This window comes from Protobothrops mucrosquamatus, unplaced genomic scaffold (assembly GCF_001527695.2).
Source record: "Protobothrops mucrosquamatus isolate PMUCROS unplaced genomic scaffold, P.Mucros_1.0 scaffold250, whole genome shotgun sequence".
Classification (NCBI taxonomy): domain Eukaryota; kingdom Metazoa; phylum Chordata; class Lepidosauria; order Squamata; family Viperidae; genus Protobothrops; species Protobothrops mucrosquamatus.
In genome coordinates this window covers 506,140-517,421 of record NW_015386598.1, presented here as the reverse complement: position 1 = coordinate 517,421, position 11,282 = coordinate 506,140, and the positions used below count along the sequence as shown (strand labels likewise).

Here is an 11,282-nt window from a genome sequence, read left to right as displayed (position 1 = left end):
ATCCTTGTTTTATTGATTGCATGTAATATTCTAATTTTCTGAGATTGTGGATTTGGGGTTTTCATGAGTTGTAAGCCATAATCATCACAGTTATGACACATCACGGCTTGAACTATCTTGCTTTGCATGTAATGAGTCTATCTCATATATTAGGTTCACCTTTTAAGTTGCATTACTGAAATAAATGAACTTTTGCACGATATTCTAATTTTTCGAGTTTCACCTGTATGTGTATGTGTACGCATAAAATGACAATGATGACAATGGTAATTAACTGTGCTTTTATAAGGACCATTAACAGACTGTGCCAGATGGTAGGTAGTATCTAACAGGAAGCTCAGCACAGATGAAGAAATTCAAATATGCATGTATTTATGCCAATATACAATAATTTAGTAGAACGTGAACAGAAATTGAATAGTAAACTAAGTAGAACTAGAATTAGTTTCATTGTGCAAAATAAAGCTAGGAAAAACAATTCAGCAATGCAATGTATCCCCAGGGGAAGGTAAAGCAGGCAACTTTATACTTTCAAGAACAAGTTGATTACTATAGGCCAATTGTAGAATGGATAAAAAATTATCCATTATCCAACTGAAAGAACTTTAAAAGCTATTAATGATTTAAAAATTAATATATCATCCTGTTTGATTAAAAAAAATAATCTTGTGGTTCATCTTTAGCGCTCTCCAATTTTCTTTCCATGTTTTCAAATTTCTTTAGTACTATTCAAGTACTAAATAGTGGGTTTTTTTGTATGGTTTTCAATGGCATTGATGTTATTTTTCCTTGTTACATTTCTCTCTCATTCTACAACCTCCATATCTGTCCATGTTCTAAAACACAATCTAAAACCAACCAACCAACCAAAAGCGACAGCGACAGATTGTAACATATCTTTTTAGGATTTAATTAAGTTGCGAAGACTCCTATGGACTATAAATTGTATGAACGGATAATGAAAAATCTTGGAATAACTAGATAAAACAAGCCAATTTTACCATCCAACCTTGAAATATTATTCTCCTTTGGAAAAAAAAGACAAATGAATATGCAAGAGGGTTGTGCAAAGCTTTTGAAAAAATGGTTTTGCAGTTCATGGGAACACACTGAAGCTTCTCTTTTCAGATCATAAAAACAGACACGACTTTTTCCAGCATATGTGGCTGTTTCATAATCTTCTGTTGGTTTGATGAGAAGAAAGCCAAATGAAGTGGCTGTGCATATCTGTGCCTACAGAAATAATTGGAAGCTGTTTTGTAAGCCTTGCAAGTATGTCTCTGCTTTAATGATTTTTTTTAAGGTGGTGGTGGTGGGATTGTACGGTATGTGCTCCTTCAATTTTAAAGTACTTCTTTAAAACACTTCAATGTTCTTTCCCTGTCAAAGTAAATTATCAAAATTATTTTGAATAAATTGCTAGGTATTAAGTGAAATTATACAAAAGTAGTAGTTATTACAAGAGCCATGGTGGTGCAGTGGTTTGAATACAGTATTGCAGGCTAACTCTGCCAACTGCCAGGAATTCGATCCTGACCAGCTCAATGTTGACTCAGCCTTCCATCCTTTTGAGGTTGGCAAAATGAGGACCCAGATTGTTGGGGGCAAATATGCTGACATTGTAAACCACTCAGAGAGTGCTATAAAGCACTATGGAGTGGTATATAAGTCTAAGTGCTATTGATATTGCTATTAAAAGTATTTACTCTATGGATATTAGAAAATTGTCATTTTTGTTTTATTTTTCTCCTTCAATCTTTACATAATCTGTGAGCAAAGATATGCATTTTTATTCCAGAAATGAATGTTATGGGAGGAACTGGTTAAAAAAAATGCTATTTACATCGGTGTTTGACTATTTTAAATGGTCATTTTTCCTGTACAACCTAATGGATTTTTCTAAGTTCTTAGAGGACCTGCATCACTGAAGCTGTTTTCACTACTGTTAAGTGAAATAATATTTGCTTTTTAAATAAAAATAGGACTACAGCTTTAAGCACATTAATTTGGGTATATGTCCAATGAATTCTGCAATTCTAAATACAATAAATGATAGGGAAGCTGGTTCCTATTATCCATAAAGAAATGGGGGCTTGGCTGATATTTAGTGAACACATTTCATTATAAGTGGAAACATGGCAAAGTATACAGCTACTTTCTTAAAGGTTAAAGATAATGCATTGACACACATATTTCTTGTGAATACTGATCAGTACAAGCAGTATTAAGTGGCCTCATAGGAAGTAACCCACAGAAAAAATTTCAAGAGACAGTGATAAGATATGTAGTATTAAAAAATTAGTCCAATTACTAAATTAAAGCAATATCTGAGATAACTTTTGTCAGTTTAATGGGCGACAATTTAGGCTGCTAAAACTCAGATATTAATAGGGGGAAGAATTATCCTTCTGGACTTTGGGGACAATTAAACTTTAGTGGAGGTATTTTCCCTGTACTGAAAAGCATGTGCACTTTGTAAGATTAATTATTGGCATTATATATTATTATGCTTTCTCGACAGCACCTATTGCCATAATACATTGAGCACAATTTTGTGGCTCAATTAGATCCCACAAAGCCCATCCACAGATAATTAGTAGTGTTGTATAATATTCTCAGTCAGCACTCTCTAGTAATTATATTCTCTTTGCCCTTTCCTGAACATTGTTCTTTCCCCCCTTCAATTTCTTATAAATAAATGAAAAAATCTGATCCATTAATTCAAGCAATAGAGGTCTGTACATTACTGGCCTCTGATGCAATGAACTGGCAGGAGTCAATACCAAAGCTCTGCTTTGCCATCTCTAAGGCATTTGAAATCAACTTTCCACAGCAACAGCTCCTATGGTGAATAGCTCAACTATGTTGCTGTGCAAAGAAAGGGATGCCAGCCCGAACGAGAAAAGAGAACTCGTGTATTGTGAGGCAAATTTAAGTTAGTTCAGCGAACTGAGGAAAAATCTCTTCATGCTTACTTTAACTCACAACAATAAAAATAATATTTTTTAAAAAATTGCTGGATATACCTCATTTCATAAGTTAATGTCCTGCTGAGGAATTAAATTAAATCTCTGACATAACTTGTAAAAATAGTGAAGGAGGATGTGGACATATACATTAAGAAATTATAATTGGTTGTAATGACATTCCATACACATAATATATCTAGCTTTTATGAATACTTTATGAAATGTGAACTGCAGGATTTGTAGACAGCACCTGGAAACAAAACAGCTACCACAGAAGAATAAGGCAGTTGCCTGTTCAGATTCAAAGAATCAGGTGCTGACTGACTATATTGGGCTCTGATAGGAAATTGGGTTTTCTTTTATTTCACCAGATATTTTCAGCCAATATTTCAAATCAAAATAAAAAATGAGGCACAGTGATTGAGCAAAAAGACATCCATAGTGTCCTCCTGATAAAAATGATAAGCCACCCAGTTAGGATCAGAAATATTATAAGTCAAAATGCAGTGTTAACAGTTTACTTATTAAAAAAAAACCACAGGTTTGTACTGTTTACTTATAGATATGCAACTAGTCCTTTAACAAGTTCCTTAAGATACAGTTACTATCCCAAGATCACTCAGTAAGGTTGTGAATTTAAGCTTACATCACCTAGCCCTAGACAATCGCCAAAAACACACTATTCTTGTTTTTAAAGTGTGATCATATTATTTTCATTATTTGAATAAATAAATGCCTAACTTGAAGTGGGAGAAAGAGAACAGACTATTTTAATTTGAAAATTACATTACAAGTAGGATCATATTGGTAAGCACACCACATGCACATTGTCAGAACTGAACCTAGAAAAAAGACTCACCTCTCATACTGTTTCTTTGCAACTCATACTGCTTATGTCAAAGTTTATTTTGAAAATGAAAACATTGGTTTTAATGAAGTATATAACCTCCTGAGATAGCTTTAGTTAATCCACACAGACATATTATTTATATTGTAGAGGAATAAATATGGGGTTTCAGTTTCTCATTCATCTTCGGAAGCAGTCCTATGCATGTAAGTAATTTTCCTTCGGTTCAGCACACAGGGAGTGGTAGGAATCATATATTCTACATACAATTTCATTTCTTTTACTGTTCAAATCTTGGAACAAATTTCAATTCACTCTTTACATTCTGGATTTCTGAAAGATTAACTGCTGGGCCTGGTAACTTCTTGGCTCCTGGGAAAGTCTTTTTCTTTTCTTCTTGAGGTGGAGTTGGAAGATTCTACATAAAATAATAATAATAATAATAATAATAATAATAATAATAATAATAATAATAATAATAATAATAATAATAATAATAATAATAAACTTGTAACAAGCAACCAAGAAATAGAGGATATTAGAGAGTTAAGGTTAGAATATAAGAATATATTTAACTACATAATATTAGCATAAGTAAATTGTCCATATTATCTAAATTGGAATTCTCTTCTTTACAGAACAGGTAAACAATTTGATGTCATCCTGATGGTTTGGACTACAATTCTCATAGTTGCTGTCAATGGCCATGTTGCTGATGCTGGTGGGAAGCTGGGGGGGAGGGGAGCTGAAATTCAAAATACAACTGTCACATGCCTATTTCTGTTTAGCAGTAACCAGGTAATTTTTGAGAGCTTCAACAAATAATTCATTATAGTATTTGCCACTCACACATGGACTTCCAAGGGGAATGGCAAAGAGGGCAAAGGACAATGCATTCACAGTGACACAATCAGTTAAGTGCCATGACTTCTGGCCAAATACATCAGTGAGGCATTGATGTAATTATGTTGCATGTGTCATCATTTGGCATTATCACATTTTGTTGTGGGGCTTAGTGTATTCTGTACTCACGTTTGGTTATTCAAAATTTAGGAGAACCCAATTTTGAAAATGTGCATCTAGTCATGTGCGATGGATGGAGTTCATCCGAATGAGGACTATCCCTCATTTCTACATGATGTGGGATTATTGACAAATTCAAATGTTGCTCAGGATTCTTTTCTACAACTGTATGTTTCAGAAATAATTTTGAAAAAAATATCTTTAGCTCTCAGGTAACCCCATTGCCTGTCTGCTATGTATTAAAATAGCCTGCCTTTTTCAGGATTACTTGGAAATCTGAAAAACGTTGAAGATGCTTTAAAGCAGGGATGTCAAACTGCCAGCCCTCGGGCCAGATGTGTCATCCAGAAGCCGCGCCCACCCCATTGCCAGCAATGGCAAAACCGTCCCGATATGTTGCGCGACGTCATGTGACGTTGCAAGTTTGACATGTCTGCTTTAAAGAGTCAACTAGTTGAAGATAATGGGGCTGTTAAAACAGCAATGTACTTTTTCAGATTTCAGTATGTGGAAACCTGAAGAATGTCAATCTACTTTAATGAATAGTAGATGAATGTTGTACTTATGTGAGGTCTAGGCACTTCTGAATTATTTTCAAAGTAACTAGCCAACTCTCTTCTACTCCTGAAATGATTCCTCCACTGATTCCAATATTTCTCCACTGATCAAAATACTATAGATCAGGGGTGTCAAACTGCCGGCCCATGGGCTGGTTGCATCGTGCGGAGGCCGCGCCCACCCCAGCTCCGGCAATGCAAAAAAAGTTGCGATACGTTGCGACATGTCATGTGATGCGGCAAGTTTGATACCCGTGCTATAGATGCCCATTTTGGTGTTGTATATGTGTATGTTTCTCAATTTTGAATACATGCTTATTGTTCTGGATCATAGATCCATTTAACCTTGTATAACTCTATGTTTACCATAACTCTATGTATCTTGTATAACTCTATGTAACAGGTCAGGGGGAGGGAGCAAGGGTCAAGGGGCGGAGCTTCAAAGGCATCCCTGGACACTAGCCTGAGGGCAGCCCTTTGTTCTCTGACCACCACATGCAGCCACACGGCTGCAGACTCCACGATCACCCCACCATGTGACGCTTGGGAGAAGAGGGGAAAATCTAATGTCAATTTACCTGTGGGACAAGCAGATTGCTGAACCACCTATTTTGGAAGCACCTCTACAAACTGTAAGTTTTGTCTAGGATCCCCAGAATAAAGCAATTATCTCTTGTTTGTTCTTCTGAGTTATCTATCTGTTAAAGACTGGAATAGAAGCAACTTTCCTGTCCAGAAACAGAATAGTAAATTGACAGATTAATTCTCCTCTGATCTCCTGCAATAGCAATTTGATTAGATTAATTTTCCTCTGATCTTCAAACTTTAAAGAAGCAAGCAAACTTCTCTTGCATGTGAAAGTAACTAGAAGTGACTGAAGGTGTGATCTAGATGCATTGTCTTGTTATTTACTGTCATCTCTGCAAGCCAAGTTTTAAAACAACAAAACTCTTGCCTGTGAAGGCTGCGTTTCTAAAATTAAAGAGCGTGGGCAGATTTCCCCCTCCTTTTCCCCCCGGTAGCAACTTCAAAGCTTGGGGACGTGAGAGGAGTGTTTCATCAGACTGCCTGCAGAGCTATTTACGTTTACAAAAGAACTGTTTAAACTGCTTCTAAAGTTCAGGCAGAGCCTTATGCACTCTTCTCTCCTTGAAAGATTGAAGCCTGTCTCCCACCCTGTCTAATGCAAATCAATGATTTGAAACTTGAGTGTTTAAAGTCTTTATGTCTAAAGAGTAACGAAGAAACAACACGTCTTCTTCTTCTTCCTGAGTTTGCTAGCTTAAGGAGCCCTTTCCAGAGCAATAAAATTCTTCCCGTCCCTTTGTTCACTTACCTTAGCAACTGGTCATCAAGGAAGAGCAATTAAACCATTAAGCCGCTCTCTCTCTCTGTCATAAAGCCACACTCCCTCCTCCCTTAGGAATGCCTGGAATTTCAACCGGTGTTAATAGAATAAAGAGGCAGGGGCACAACCAGCCCCACTAGCAGGGCAGCAGCGCCCCCTGGTGGCCAATCTGCACGTGACACCTTGAAAAAAAATTTTCTCCTTTTCTTTTCACATCACAACAACTTGATAATTTAATTCAATCAAGCCTATACCACCACTAGAGCTTTCTTCCAGTTTTGAGTGTCACAGAAGAAGGACGCATAGCCATCAATCCTTGCCTATTATCACAAGCTGAATACCCCAGTGTGTTCCAGCCTGCAACTTAACGACCAGGTGGGAGTTCATGCCTCTCAGTGGCCACAGCAGGTACGTGGTAATAGGAAGAATTTGGCTGACCTCTCTTCAGACATCCCCTAGTGGTTAAAGGAGGAGCTGCATGCGAGCCTTTAATCACGCCCAGAGAAAGCCCTCTAGTGGACAAAGGGTGTACCTCGCCAGAAGATCACCCCGGTAGCTGATACGCAGATAGCGACCCCTAGTGGTCAAAAAGTGAAGTTCATCCAATTTCCTTCAAATTAGCTAGGAACCACAGGACAATGCTCCCAGTGGCTCCTCCACCTACAGACAGCACCCCTGAAGCTGATACGCAGATAGCAACCCCTAGTGGTCAAAAAGTGAAGTTCATCCAATTTGCTTCTAAATAGCTAGGAACCACAGGACAACGCTCCCAGTGGCTCCTCCACCTACAGACAGCACCCCTGAAGCTGATACACAGATAGCGACCCCTAGTGGTCAAAAAGTGAAGTTCATCCAATTCCCTTCTAATTAGCTAGGAACCACAGGACAACGCTCCCAGCCACCCCCACCCACAGACAGCACCTCTGAAGCTGATCTGCAAGTAGCGACCCCTAGTGGTCAAAGAGAGAAGTTCTTCAAATTTGCTTCAAAAAAGCTTGGAAGATCACTGAACCCATCCTAACCATGGCAGAGCGGCTCATTGATCTAGATGAAGGGGTTCAACCAACCAGCCTAGTTGAGACACCCCAACCAGATGGCCAAGGAGAAGCGCCGCAAACAGCCTCCCTTGACCTGTACACAGAAGCTGAAGCTCAAGCCTCAGTAAGACCAAAGACGTCTCAAAGTCACTATGATCTGAGACAACAAAGAAAGCCAACCGAAGCCATGCATGCAAACTTGTTGGAGAAATGGCACACCGTGTACAAGTGCCATGAAAGATGCTGGGAGAGATGGCACAAACTCCTCCAAGAGCAAAAAGAGGATCTCTCCCCCGAACGTGCTCACGCGCTGGAAGGAGATAAGGAAGACGCCTTCACACAATGGATGGACTCCAAACAGCAACTCAAGGACATTCAGCAGCAATTAAGAGACTCAGAAGTCGACCGCAACATGCAAAGTCTTCGGTTACGGAACGAGGAACGCAAGAAGCTTCTAGAGAGCCCACAACGCCCTCCAGAATGCAAGCCTCGCCTGAGAGACGGACCGGTTGACAGGGCAGAGTCTGAAGTTTCCCGCCATTCACACGCACCGTCCCAACGGTCCCACGGGTCTGGAAGGGCATCATCCTTTCGCCACATATCCAAGGCACACTCCAGCGTGTCACAACAATCTCACCTCACAGGTGCCTCCCGCAATTCGAAAGCATCTTCTCGCCACAGCTGAACTTCCCAAATTTCACAAGATGAGCAAGCCATCAGAGATGCTAACGCTGCTGAAGCTGTTTTTCGTGTGGCACAAGCAGAGCAGCTGAAGAAGAAGGAATTGCAGGCGATGGAAATAGAAGAAGCTCGAATGAGGGCCAAAAGAAAGGCCGATGCAGCTAAAAGGAAGGCTGATGCACACGCGGAAGCAGTCAAAAGAGAAGCGGAAGCAGCTAAAAGGAAGGCTGATGCACACGCGGAAGCAGTCAAAAGAGAAGCGGAAGCAGCTAAAAGGAAGGCTGATGCAGAAGCGGAAGCAGCTAAAAGAGAAGCTGAAGCAGAAGCCGAAGCAGATATAAGGAAGGCCAAAATGAACGCCACTCAAGACGAGCTTGAGTTCATAAGAAGCAAACGAGATGTGGTGGACATAGTGGCAAGGGCACAAGGGCTTCGGAGAACACTCCAGGAGCCCACCTTCTTGTCCAATAGGGAACAACTGGAGAACAAAAAACGACGTAGCAGAGTACAGGCCTACGTGGACAACCAAAGTGCATTGCAACGTGAACAGGTGAGACCACAGCCAGCCACAAGCCCCCCAAGACTGTGTAGACGAACAGAAGAATCTCAGCAGCCAGATGTGCCAGTCAGCCATGGGGTTGATGTCACGACAACTAGGCCACGAGATCTTCCCATCGTTGCTCCCCCATTGAACCCGCCGAACCATACCTTTGATGGCAACCGGAGGGGTCCACCAGCTACGGCAACTGCTATACAGCGGGGAGCGGAACAAGATCCACCGTTGTAGCCCCACGGAACCCGCCGGAACTCGGATGGGCCATAGGAGGGACAGTTTGTGTTGACCAAACGCAAACCCCAACCCAGGTGAGCATATCAAACACCTCCATTCTCAGCAATGGAACAGCACCTCACCTGAAACCACACCTAGAACACTGCGTGCTTGTGACAACCAAACCTGCTTTGGAAGCAACAGTGTTCCAGACCAGTCAGAATCACAACAACTTAGCCTTGTCCACAGAGGACAAACAAGACGAACAACGTCTGCAAGACCAGGAGTCATGGATCGTACTTCCAAGATGTCCCAAGAGCATGCAAGTGCAATGCATGTATGTTTCCAGCTCACCCGCCACAGTGCAAAAGAAAGATTTGTATGCTTCCTTAGATGTGTCAACAAAGGCAAATGCAGCCTTAAAATGCGTCACAGTCTACAGCGGGGAGAGCCACACTTATGTCATATTGTTTGCAACCATGAGATACATCAGAGTCTACAGTGGGGAGAGCTGCAGTCTCGGTGTCTTCTTTGGAAATGCGAGACTAACACTACATGAAGGCCACTCCGTACCAAGGTTAGTACTATGTGGTACCACGTTGGCTGCAAAGCTCACCAACTTGACAGCGAAGACGCTGCGCCTTGAACTACAGTCTACCACCTTCTACACAGACAGCAAGGAGATGTCAAGCTACATCTACGAACAAAGCAGACATTTCTACGTTTATGTAGGCAATAGAAAGAACAGTGTTGAAACATCTTTGAGCCCTGAACAACGGCAACATGTGCCGACAGGCAACAACCAAGTGAAGTGGCCCAACCTTGCCACACAGTTAACAGAATTGACCTTGCTAGAAAGTCCTGAGTTCTTGGTCTGTTCAAATAGACAAACGGATCAACGCGCCAACCTTCAACTTCAGGCACCCAGTAAACGTCAACCAATCCGCTTCAAACCCCTGACTAAGCGGAAGCACCTGAAATTAGGCATAGTTCTGATCATCTTGATCACTTGTCTTAGCATCCCAAGAATGAACCTTATAGGAGTCTGCAAGGACTTAAAGACTATTGAAGACATTTGCCATGACCCAGTGATTGACAAATGCCTGACAGCCAAAAATTGCCTTCCCCATACAGCTCACATGGGCGAAGCACGCATAGGCGAAGTGCGGGAGCACATGATTGGTGCACCCCGCGAAATCATGGACTCTACGTCGCTGAAGACACCCACACCCACACATGAGGTCCTCAATACCCTGATGACAACAGTAGCAGCCATCTTCAATGCTCCATCGGTGGTTCCAGATACCTCGGTTCCTGAGTATCCTGAGTCTTCTGCAGCTGATGTTGTTCCTGATCCTTCAGTTCCAGCTGTTGTTCCTGATCCTTCAGTTCCAGCTGTTGTTCCTGATCCTTCAGTTCCAGCTGTTGTTCCTGATCCTTCAGCAGCCACTGTTGTTCCTGATCCTTCAGTTCCAGCTGCTCCTGAGTTTCCAGATGTTCCTGAGTTTCCAGATGTTCCTGAGTTTCCAGATGTTCCTGAGTATCCAGCGGTTCCTGTGTTTCCAGATCCAGCCATCCCTGTTTTTCCAGGTTCTTCAGTTCCTGAGTATCCTGTGAATCCAGTTCCCTTTGTTCCTGAGAAGCTTTGGGTTCCAGTTTTTCTGTTCCAGATTTGGTTCCAGTTTCCTTTACAGGAAGAAGACCTCGTCTCACTTGGAGACAAGAACGCATACCAGAACTATTGGCCCATGGGACTTGCACACCGGGCCCACCCAGCTGATGAACTACTTTGCCAAGCTGACTTTCAGATCGTGAAGCCACATGAGTCAGGTCGTGACTCAAAGACACTTGAACCAGGCTGATCTCCGATTTGGCACCGTAGCTGATGAAGACTGAACCAGAAGATGAAACCTCAAATGATGTATTGTGTTTATGCATTGTTTGATGTAACACTTGCTTATTTTTTGCATAATTGTGCATGCTTTATATTTACCAATAGTTATGCATGTTTTGATACCAAGTTTTTACCTATGTAGTCACAAGTTAGTCAA

At 41.2% G+C, this 11,282-nt stretch overlaps 1 protein-coding gene across 2 annotated transcripts in view; it reads right to left on the bottom strand.

Annotated features, from left to right (window-relative positions):
• Positions 1 to 3,716: 3,716 nt before the first annotated feature.
• SMPX (small muscle protein X-linked) overlaps positions 3,717 to 11,282 on the bottom strand; it is a 27,976-nt gene continuing 20,410 nt past the window's right edge. For both annotated transcript variants that reach the window (XM_015814424.1, XM_015814423.1), the window contains exon 4: positions 3,717 to 4,234. In XM_015814424.1, the coding sequence (XP_015669910.1) occupies positions 4,097 to 4,234 (138 nt within the window). In that variant the 3' untranslated portion in view covers positions 3,717 to 4,096. The remainder of the gene's footprint in view (positions 4,235 to 11,282) is intronic.